Below are 11,264 nucleotides of genomic sequence, written 5' to 3'. Positions count from 1 at the left end.
AATTAATTTTAAATCTACAATTAGTTTCTTTCGTTTTATACAAGCAGTAAATTTTAAACAGTTTTAACAGTTTTTAACGAAACGCTTGTTATTTATAAACAGATTTCAAGCTTTCCATCGACAAGTTTTATGTTTCTTTCTCGAATAAATCTCTGCATCAATTTTGTAAGATAATTTTGTGAAATTGCACAGATAAATTATCGAATGACAGATCTACGCGATAAGCCTCGATGTGAAAAGCACGGATCATTGATTCCGCCGAGAAGGATGATCATTGATCCTTTACATCTCGCGAGCACTCGAGATATCACTACTGTTCGATAATTCCTTTGTCAGACAGCAGGAATCGCATCTCCTCTCTCAATCTTCCTGTTTCTCAGTCTAGATTCTATGACCTTCTTTGGTTTTCGAGACTTGTCGTAGTTCGATCACGTAGCGCGTTTCCCTTCTACCGGAGAAGCACTTTGGGGATCCGGTCAGGTTCCCGAGTGGTTCAACCGGTAATACCCTACCCCTTTTGTATTGACGAAGGGGATTTGCCGACGAGGTAAATCGCTCGATTGACGATGGTCTTTCGTCAATAGCGAGTCGCTAAAAGAATCGATGTGTACTCGACAATAAAGACGTTGATTTTGCAATGGATGATTTCATCGAAGTCGCAAGAATCGAATTTGCGATCTAATAAGCCAGCATTGAAGCATGCGAATTATTAACGGGAAAGTTAATTTTAGTCGAAAAATTCGATACTCCAGAATTCCTCGGCGAGCATCGATCTTGGCGATAAATATTTTTAACTCTTATCCGGTGGTGAGTGGTATGACCATCGGCTAGATGTCCCATGACCTTCCCACTTGGCTCCACTCGGGTGGCCGGATACCATCACACGGACCGTGCTATTTGCGTCATGCGGCTGTAGACGATCGCGAACTATTCTTAGGACGATCGCGATGATCGGACGACATTCGTTCGGGGAGTATTGAGGCACGACGGCGCTGGCTGCCGGCGCACAATCCGATCATCTGTCGGTCGACTGGTCACAGTGAGAGGGAGAGAGAGAGAAAGAGAAAGAGCGGCTTTCCCGCTCCCGTGAAGGGGATAGTTCACCGCGTTTAAGTATCGGCGAGCGAGTGTCGCGTACATCGGTGTTTGTGTGTTACCTGAAACGACAGAAGCCCAACAAGGCGTGGTGCCGTCGGCACGTTTCAGTCCGATGTAAACACGAAGCTCAGGTCGGTCTCCAGTGCACCCGGTACCGTTGACGAGAACGGCCACGCGCGAATTTCAGAGGCGACCCTTTCATTAGGTGTCGGTTCTCGCGCGCATTAATGATCGCGCAGGATCCACAGCATGCGTCGCTATTGAAAGCATCAGTCGCGATCGAAATCGAATCCGATAAGCCGTGCTCGTTTCTGCGTAACGTGCGAATTTCGAACAGACGATTGGAAATTTAGCGGATCAGGACTATTCTCGCAATTTGCAAATTAGTGAACTATAGTGATGTTGAGGACTTTCAGAATGCTTTTTGACTTTAAAAATTAGCTAACGCGTATGTTAAAGCTCACAGAATTGATAATGTTGACTTTGTAAATATTAAAAGTACATTTATTAAATTTTATTAATTAATGAATTTATTAACATTGCAAAATAGAATTATGTAAAAAATTACTATTATTCTTGTAGATTTAATTTTAAAGTATATTATTTTTTTAATATTATTTTTGTACATTTAATTTTTATATTGTATATATGAATCCGATAAAAGTTTTCTTTGAGTGTACATTGAACTTGCTTGTTGGCTAAAGCGAATCGTTTGTCAATGTAATTCTGACACGCGTCAGATTAGATAAGATTATACAAATTCCTGTTAAGATTAATTTCACGTGATACACGTAAGTCGTTGAAATGACAAATATCAGTGCCGAGAGAACAATCAGATCGTCAATGCGCGTTAGTTTTTTATTATATGCGAAATTGTGCTGCCGAAGCGTTTTGACTACGTTAAAATAATCGATTGTTGACAAAACGAATTATCTGATTTCTGGAAAGTTAGCCTATGTGTCGGTATTTAGCAAAAATGTGACGGTATAAAATAATTTGAATGGTTGGAATCGAGTTTGTAACTTTAAAATTTTTATAAACGAATTTATTCACAAATTGTGCAACAATTACTTGGTCAGTATCGATACAATCATTATTTAGAAAATATAAAGTGAAGAAAGTATTATTTAATTTGCGAATATATGTACAAAGAGGAATTATACAATCATTGCATATTTGTTTACGTGATTTTATGTAATTGTTGATGTTATGTGTTTACGTGATTATATGTAAAATGTAGCTGGTCGTAATTGCTGCAATTATATTTGCGGAGAACACGTCGCGCAAATTTATCATATTATCTAGCATTATATTGCTTTTACGTTCTGACCGTAATTTTGGAATGGCCATAGTCGCAAGTCGGTAAATCGTGATCGCAAATGGTAATTAATGAAATACTTTATGATGAGTTACTCATGTAAATACCCCTGCGGTCGCGCCCAGTATCCACGAAGGGTGTGTCTTTTATATGCAAGCTAGTTGTTAACCACGACTGAGAGAATATATATTTCGCGTTGTCTCCGAGGGATAAAGTTCACTCAGGGGTGCGTTTTGTTGGCAAAGTAACAGCGGTCGTATGCAGTATATATGAACGCGTCGTGTCTTGTCGGATGACAGAATAATTCGCAAGTTGTAATAATACGTTGAGTGCGCAAGTTTTTTTCTACTCTTAAATTGTGAAATAACAAATTATCTAAAAATTGATGAGATTGGACATTGATTCATTTTGCACTTTGGGTATTATTAATATTATTTATTGTTATAATTTATTATTTAATATAAGGCTATGTTGAAAACCTGCCAGGTTTCTTTTATTTTTTTTATCTTTGAGCAATTTTGAGTTGTTTGCTTTTTAGATAAAATATTGAAGTATGAGTTTTCTAGTTACAAGCAATTGAAAATGAACACGTGAGAGATTGAACAAGTAGATTGAACAAAGTCGAGGCAGTGAGCTTTGTGTTGGAAGTGTAAACTAGCTCGTCTGATGTTAGAACAATGTGAGAAGGATAGATACGAGCTTTTGTGTAGACTTGCTTTTATACGCAAGCCAATCACATGAAAAGGTTGATAACTTTGTCTTGAAAATCTTAGTGACACTCGCAATTTGTGAGAAAAGTGGTGTGCCTGTAAAATTCTATATGAGATGACGTACAAAGTTGCATTTATTGCGTGATCTATCGCTGGTTGCTGTTGCGTGTCTTTCTGCTCTTTTACATAGTGCGCAATGAGCTTGTGGAAGTTTGGACATTTCAAAGATGGTATGTTCATTTTGTTTTATTTATCATACGAATAAGTTTATATTAACTGCCTTTCCGAATTATATGAAGAAAATGAATTTGTGTCACAGTGTTAGAAATAGAAAAGGATGTAGGCGGCGCTCAGTACTGCGGCGCTGTGTGCGACAGCGAGTAGCACCGGCGTGACGCGAGTGTCCGATGTCTCGCTTCCGAAAAAGAAGCAGTTGTTCATTCTATTGTTTTTCTGCGTGCGTCTGAGATCTCTGCGTAAAAGGGCAACGTGTCCTCGGTACGAAAAACGGACGAAGTGTCCTCGATGCGTAAACGGGCAAAGTTATCAAGGTGATCTCGACAGAAAGTTCTTAATGGCGTGGGAACCTATTTCTCGGACTTGAGCCCAGATTCCATCCCGTTGTTTCTCAACAAACATCGGGACGGTCCGAGACATTTATCGAGTCACCGCGTGGTCAAGGCCAAAGTGGCATTAGACTATCGTACAGCCAAAGTGGCATTGTATTATCGGTCAAGGTCAAAGTGGCATTGAACTATCGTCCAGCCAAAGTGGCATTGTATTATCGGTCAAGGCCAACGTGGCATCGTGCGATTTCATCACGCTTACGACACAAAGCGGCTTTTGTTTAATCATTCTGCCGAAAGGCCATGTTTTGTTTCTTTTCCTTTCAGGTCATAAAACACAGAGGAATACTCATAACCTAACATAATATTCCGACAGGTGAAATCTAAAGAAGAAGAAACGAATAAATTGGAAGTATTAATTTAATCAAATATTTTGGTGTACGACATTGGTGAGCCGCTCGAACCTTTATTATTTCTTTTAATTCTTGATTGTATAGTAAAAATATACCTAAAGATATATGTTCATTGGTGGATAACGCATTGTCACTTGCTTTATTAGCGTATCTCTGAGACAGAATTCTCACATCCTTTTAATTAAATGTTAGTTTCTTAATTTTGATACATAACTGATTATAAATAATAGCCGATTGCAGGCGCTTTCGTTCTCCTACTTAGTTATATTATAATTGTTACGCATTCAAATGCTAGTTTTGCCATGGCGCCATAAAGTATCTATAATTTTATACTTTCTTAAAAACAATAACAAGATTTTCATTGTCTTTGATTGTTTAATACCATGCGTTATCATTTTTATGTTTTGCATTGTAATTTATGATATATGCTAATCTGTGCATTTGTAATTTTGTCAACTCAATCTTAAAATAATAATTATCTTGATTATAGTATATGAATGGTTTTCTTTTGCTTCGACGAGTTATCAGATCATTCGGTATAATTCCATTCTGGATTTCTCACCCTTTTTTCTAATGGTCATTAAGCGCACTAGCTCATGTCTATACACACAGATAATTGAAAGCATAATTTTTATTTTTATATTATTTTCGATATTTGACCGATATTTTCAAATTCTTTATTTTTATATATTTTCTTCAGCATCTGTCTCTCTCTCTCTCTCTCTCTCTCTCTCTCTCTCTCTCTCTCCCTCTCTTTCTTTTTCTCTTAAGTTTTTGGAGTACTAAAAAAAATATAAAAAAATAAAGATAAAGTCTGTCAACTTGCTTCATGTTTTTGTATCTTGTTTGCAATATGCTTTTTTATTCGTAAAATAATTTATTGTTGTTTTTGTGCAATATTATTTACGAAAAAGTTGACGATTGTGATGAATAAAAATAAGCGCATCGAATTGAAGTATCTTCGATATGGTATATTAAGCGAGAATAGAGAGCGTGGAATTTATTGCGCTTATCTAAACACGCGTTCGAGCGTCACGCATGCACTCCGATGAGCAAAAAAAAAATCGATTGTCGATATTATACGTGACTACTCGGATAAAAGCTTTTCTAGATACCGCGACAACAAACCTTGTGTGTGCGATAGAATATATATTATTGTTTGCATAAACATGCAACAAACATTGCACCGTGTATTTTCCGTCAATCCTTTGCGGAAATTTCACCGCGATGCATCCGCCAACCGCGGATAGGAGATCACGGACTTTCGTGGGACGACGAGATATTTGCATTTGCATAATAAGACTAAAGAACTTTAGTAGTTATGCCGGCACGTCTTCTAGCCGCTGTAAATGGCGGTCAAATCTTGAAGTCTTATCTTCCGACAAGAGATGGTAAAATTCTTTTCTACTTGGAAAGCTCTATAAGCTTCTGATTTTCTTCTTAGTAATAAGAATTTTTTCATAATCTATTATCAAGTTTGTACAACTGAATAATAAAACTGTGTCGCGGGAGCGAGCGAAATTAACACTTGCAATATTTTGTATACTTTTTTGGACATAAGTGATTTTAATATACAAAATTTTTTATTTAAAAAAATTTTTATTAACATTTAAAATAACAATTTATTTTATTTTACTTGTATATTGTAGGAGTAGGATTTGAATCACCCTCTAGCTACCGAAAAATCTTACTCCCTACTCCTTGTCTCACCGTGAGAGACCGGCGATACCGAGAATTCGGACGACGATTCCGAGCAGTCGAAATCGAGACATTGTACAAATAAGAAGCTAAAATAAAGAATTGATCGAAGCACGGTATAGTTTTTTGACGCCTGTTTGTCGAAGGAAATAGAGAATTGATAAATCGGAGAAGCCTCATCGTAAATAGGCAACCTGACAGATCGTGAATCGGAATCGACTCGCGAGTTGAATATTCGTAAGAGACGCCCTACAGTTTTTCTCAGAAGTGGGATCGAAGCTCGCGGAGTTGATAATAACGAACAATTGATTTTGCATCGCGGTTGTGTTTCGCGTTATTGATTGAGACGCGTTGCACGAATTGCGATTACGGCGTGCGGATCGTTACCTGCAATCGAAGGGCGGGATCGACGCTGTGTGTTTTGCATAAATTGACCGTTATCGAGATGTCGAAAGAGCCGTCGGATATATCGTTGTGCAACTACATCGTCGTGCAATTAAAAGAGAAGCTCAAATCGATGAAGCTTAGTACGACAGGCACTAAGGATGAACTAATATTAAGATTATCGAAGGCCGATCCGAGAATATGGGAAGATATGACGACAATGGAGACAGAGGACGTGGAGAGCGATGAGGACACACCGGGCTCCCCATCGGAAGCTCGGAATATGCAGAATGCATCTGTCATTGAGGCAATTCCCGAGCACGTAAGGCGAGAACTTGAATTACTTCGCCGAGAAAAAGCGGTGCTGGAAAGAGAATTGCAGCTGGCGAATCGAGAGGCCGGTGAGGCGCGACCAAACTTGCGAACGTCCGTTGAGTCTGTTGATAGTGGTGTAACGATGCAGCCCGCTGCATTGTTACGGCTACGGACCGTCCATCGTCCGTAGCCCACCAAGGGCGCATCGCGCGCCGATAAATTTCCTATCAAAAACAGCGGCGGTCAACCGCCAAAAATCCCCCACACCCGACCGTTCCGAAATTCCGTTTTGTGGGGGACTCGCCGCCGAAACCACCGATGCTTGCCGATTCGAAATCATTCGGCCGCCAGCCGGGTATAAAAGAGGCCCGGCTGAACGTCTTCTCAACCAGACTCCGTTTGCTGATCGACAGCGAACATCCCTCTACGAGTGTCCTCGTAGTCCTCAACCGAGCATACTCGGTTTTTCTTTATACCTGTTCCAGCACACGAGTATCCTCGTGTACCGCCGAGCGTCCTCGGTATGCTTGATTCCCGCATACGAATCTATTCGTATACCCGCTAAGCGTACTTGGCTTCTCTAGGCCACCGAACTTCGTATTGCGGGCATTCCCGCGTACCTAGCCAGGTCGCCGTTCTAAACTCCGCCTTCGTACGAGCATCCTCGTACTCCCGTTGAGCTTACTCGACGTCATGGTCCTAATTCCGCGTTGCAGCGCACCAGGGATTCATCCGCAGAATCCAGCGAGCAAACCGCGTCGACCAATCCGCGCCGTCAAGCGACCCGTCACGATCTACGATCGAACGGACTCGCGATACCGTCACGAACGCACTCACCGACGAGCGTTGCGTTGTACCAACCGTTGCGACCCGATCGCCCGCGCTTGCGCTCTCGCCGACCGCACCAAGACGCCTCACGTCAAACTCTAATGATCAATTCACCGCTGCTTAAACAATTGTCTCACTGTTGCCGGTACCACAGACTTATTTTACGCCGCTTTAATAAGTATCTCGCCGTCCGTTTAAATAACTGTTACATCGTTACCGATTCTCCAGATTTATTTCACGCCGCTTCAACGAATTACTTCGCCGTTTTCTTAAACGACTGTTATGGCTGGTTTATGCTTCGGTCTTAATCTTAATCTTAGTCATAAGCCGAGAGCACAAGCTTTTACATAAAGCATAACGCATAAGCATAAGGAAATTGATTGGTCTATACAGGGTGATTCAGAACAACCCAGGTGTCCTTGCACAGACGTATTCCTGAGTTAATTCTGAGACAATTTTTCCTTTACAAAAATTTTGTCCGCAGCTTATTTTTCAAGTTATAAAAGAAAAAAGTTATCAAATCACGGGACGAATACAAAAGATAGGCAGGAGCGGCGCAACTCCATTCGACACGGGTGATTACGGGACGCACGTTGCGATCAAACACACGTGATGAAACACACGCACGGACGCACGCACGCACGCACGCACGCACGCACACGCACACGCACACGCACACGTTTTGGGGGCTCGTCCGGGATCAAAATGTTGCGCCCGCGAACGGTCTTTCCGTCATAAACGGCACGCACGAAAGAAAGAACACTTTTACGAACACAACAGAAACTTTATTTCACTCAACCACTGAACAGAATAACACAGAACAATCCCGTTTAAATGGTACACCGCTGAGCTAGCAGAAACGCGTCCGCACTTTTCTGCAGCTCCCGAAAATCTGACATCTGTCTCCTTGTTTACATTCTCTTAGCAACAACTTGTTTATTTACAAATGCCATACGGCTTGAACTTATAGTGACCGATCGATATTATTGATCGGTCCGTCAGCTGTAACACACAGCATCAGCGGCGAAAAGCACAGGCGTAACAATACTTTTCAATAAAAACATAACCTGGTTCATTGTTTACATCGAGTACTGTCTCCGCATCGAGTTACGTGCGTTGTGTAAACGTTAGGCGTATCCTTCGAATAATTTTTAGTCACCGAATAATTAATCGGTAGTAATAACAAACCGATAGATTCGTGTGTGAGTGTGTGTAAATCTGTGAAAGTATTGATTACTGTAATTGCATGTAGTGTGTACTTTTTTCTTAATAAAAGTAAGCGGAATATAATTATTCGGCAGTGATTAATAGTAATAAATCGATTTATAAATCATTCATTTACGTGAGTAAATTCGGTAAAATTATTTATCCGTCAAACAGAATAAAGACGTTGAATTTGTAAAAGGTAAGTGAGCGAGCGAGAGAGAGAAAGAGAGAGAGAGAGAGTGAGAGAGAGAGAGAGAGAGAGAGAGAGAGAGAGAGAGAGAGAGAGAGAGAGAGAGAGAGAGAGAGAGAGAGAAAGTTGCGTGTGCGTGTGCGTGCGCGTGTGTGTGTGTGTGTGTGTGTGGCGCGTGTTTTATCACGTGTGTTTGATCGCAACGTGCGTCCCGTAATCACCCGTGTTGAATGGAGTTGCGCCGCTCCTGCCTATCTTCTGTATTTGTCCCGTGATTTGATAACTTTTTTCTTTTATAACTTGAAAAATAAGCTGCGGACAAAATTTTTGTAAAGGAAAAATCGTCTTAGAATTAACTCAGGAATACGTCTGTGCAAGGACACCTGGGTTGTTCTGAATCACCCTGTATATAAGCATAAGCAAATGCATAAGGAAATGGACCAATCAATTTCCTTATGCTTATGCGTTATGCTTTATGCAAAAGTCTGTGCTCCGGCCATTAGTCTTAACTTAATCTTAAGGACTCGTTTATGCTTCCCTGGAAATTCGGACTACGCATGTGCAAATGTAACAAAACCTAACCTAACTTAACCACAAATTGTAATAGATCCCGGTGCTGCAAATTATAGTGAATGTTAAAATGAATCGTCAGCGGCAAAAAACTTTAATGTTTGGAATGGCACTTTTGTTATCAAGTGCCTATGCAGCATGTGTATTATTAAGAAATTAAAAAAAAAATAAAAGAAAACCACGGAGATACGCTGTTCGGCCACTGAATCGAAAGACACGAAACTGGTCATTTCTTTTCTTTAATGAAAGATATGCTGAATATTGAATACGATCAGGAACAATTTTTTAAATATACACGGATCGAAAACCATTATTTCGCGCGGTTTCGTGCTGCGTCGGACGTCAGACTTACCTCATTGGCCCGGCCTTAGGACATTAGGGACTAAAGTTAAAAGATGGGATCTTTCCAAGATTAAGATTAAGACTAAGATTAAGACTAGGGAAGTATAAACGCCCTTATGGCATTCTACGTTATCAACTCTTAAGATTAAGATTAAGACCGAAGCATAAACCGGCTATTACACCGTTACCGATACTCCAGATTTATTTCACGCCGCTTCACCGAATTATTTCGCCGTTTGCTTAAACGATTGTTTCACCATTGCCGGTACTCCAGATTTATTTTACGCCGCTTTAATGAGTATCTCGCCGTCCGTTTAAATGACTGTTACACCGTTGCCGATACTCCAGATTTATTTTACGCCGCCTTAAATAATTATTTCACCGCCGCTCGAATAATTATTTTATTTTGCCGATATCTTGCATTTATTTTCACGTCGCTTTCGCTTTTATTTTGCGCCGCTTTAAAATAATTATTCCACCGTTGCTCAAATAATTATTTTACCAGTAACGATACTTCGCATTTATCTCACGCTACTTATATATTCTTTCGAATTCGCTTCGCACACGCTTCACATGTACACACGAGCATTGAAGCAGATTATTCGAAACAAATCGTATCAACATCTTTCTCAATAAACGCTGTTTCATTATTTTGTTATAAACGAGCATTTGGTTTATTTGACATACCCCCAACCGACCGAACCTGGATTCCGGCGAGCTACTCCGCGTCCGCCGAAGCTCACACGGTTTCAGTGGGCAGAGCTCACGAACAAATATCAATATTAATAACCTCAGCGGACTCATCGGCGAGTTTCAAGGTTCCAACGACTCATTTCAAACATGGGAGAAACAAATCGAGCTGCTTTGAAGAACATATGCCTTAAACGATGATATGACAAAAGTTCTAATCGGCTCTAAATTGAGAGGAAAGGCGTTACGATGGTTTCATTCGAGGCCGGATCATTTGGAAATGACCGTAAATGAATTATTAAGAGAGATGAGAGCGATCTTCGATCATAGACCGAGCAGGCAGATGCTACGCAAAGAATTTGAGCAGCGGATCTGGCGGGGCAGTGAATCGTTTGCCGACTATTACCACGATAAAATTGTTTTGGCGAATCGCGTACTGATTGATGAGAGCGAAGTCCTTGACTGTGTCATCGATGGCATACCCGACTACCAGTTGTGTAATCACGCAAGGATGCAGCGCTTTGGTGCGGCGTCGGAGTTATTGGAGGCTTTCAAAAAAATCACGCTTCGACCCGAAACAAAAGAACGTTCCGTATCGGGCACTAAGAGTGGCAGAGGGTCAAGGGAGCCGAAGGTCACTAATCGCGTGGACGAGTCGTCCTCAGGGTACCGGCCGATCATCAGATGCTATAATTGCAGCGGACTGGGTCATTTGTCAGCGGATTGTACGCGACCGCGGCGTGCGAGAGGTGCGTGTTTTAGTTGCGGATCGATGGAACATCGCATCGAAAATTGTCCAAAAAAGAAAGTGCCGCCGGAGAATACCGCGAATTTGGTGCAGCTTGCGCCCGTGACGGTGCCTTATCAGCTGTCCGTCGAATATTCCGTCGAAAAGGAAGATGGTAACGAATGCCGGTATAACCTTGCGGCGATTGT

The 11,264-nt window shown here is 41.0% G+C and overlaps 1 protein-coding gene across 10 annotated transcripts in view; it reads left to right on the top strand.

Annotated features, from left to right (window-relative positions):
- LOC105670030 (phosphatase and actin regulator 2) overlaps window positions 1-11,264 on the top strand; it is a 324,201-nt gene that overhangs the window by 37,248 nt on the left and 275,689 nt on the right. The window contains exons 1-2 of one of the 10 annotated variants that reach the window (XM_067347506.1): window positions 582-1,229; window positions 2,983-3,356. The exons of 2 other annotated variants lie outside the window; for them this stretch is intronic. In XM_067347506.1, coding sequence (XP_067203607.1) covers window positions 3,323-3,356 — 34 coding nt within the window. In that variant the 5' untranslated portion in view covers window positions 582-1,229; window positions 2,983-3,322. 7 more of the 10 variants (XM_067347505.1, XM_067347504.1, XM_067347502.1 and 4 more) reach the window with 7 other exon arrangements.

The sequence above is a fragment of the Linepithema humile genome, chromosome 1 (genome assembly GCF_040581485.1).
Source record: "Linepithema humile isolate Giens D197 chromosome 1, Lhum_UNIL_v1.0, whole genome shotgun sequence".
Classification (NCBI taxonomy): domain Eukaryota; kingdom Metazoa; phylum Arthropoda; class Insecta; order Hymenoptera; family Formicidae; genus Linepithema; species Linepithema humile.
This window is presented reverse-complemented; position numbering and strand designations above follow the sequence as displayed.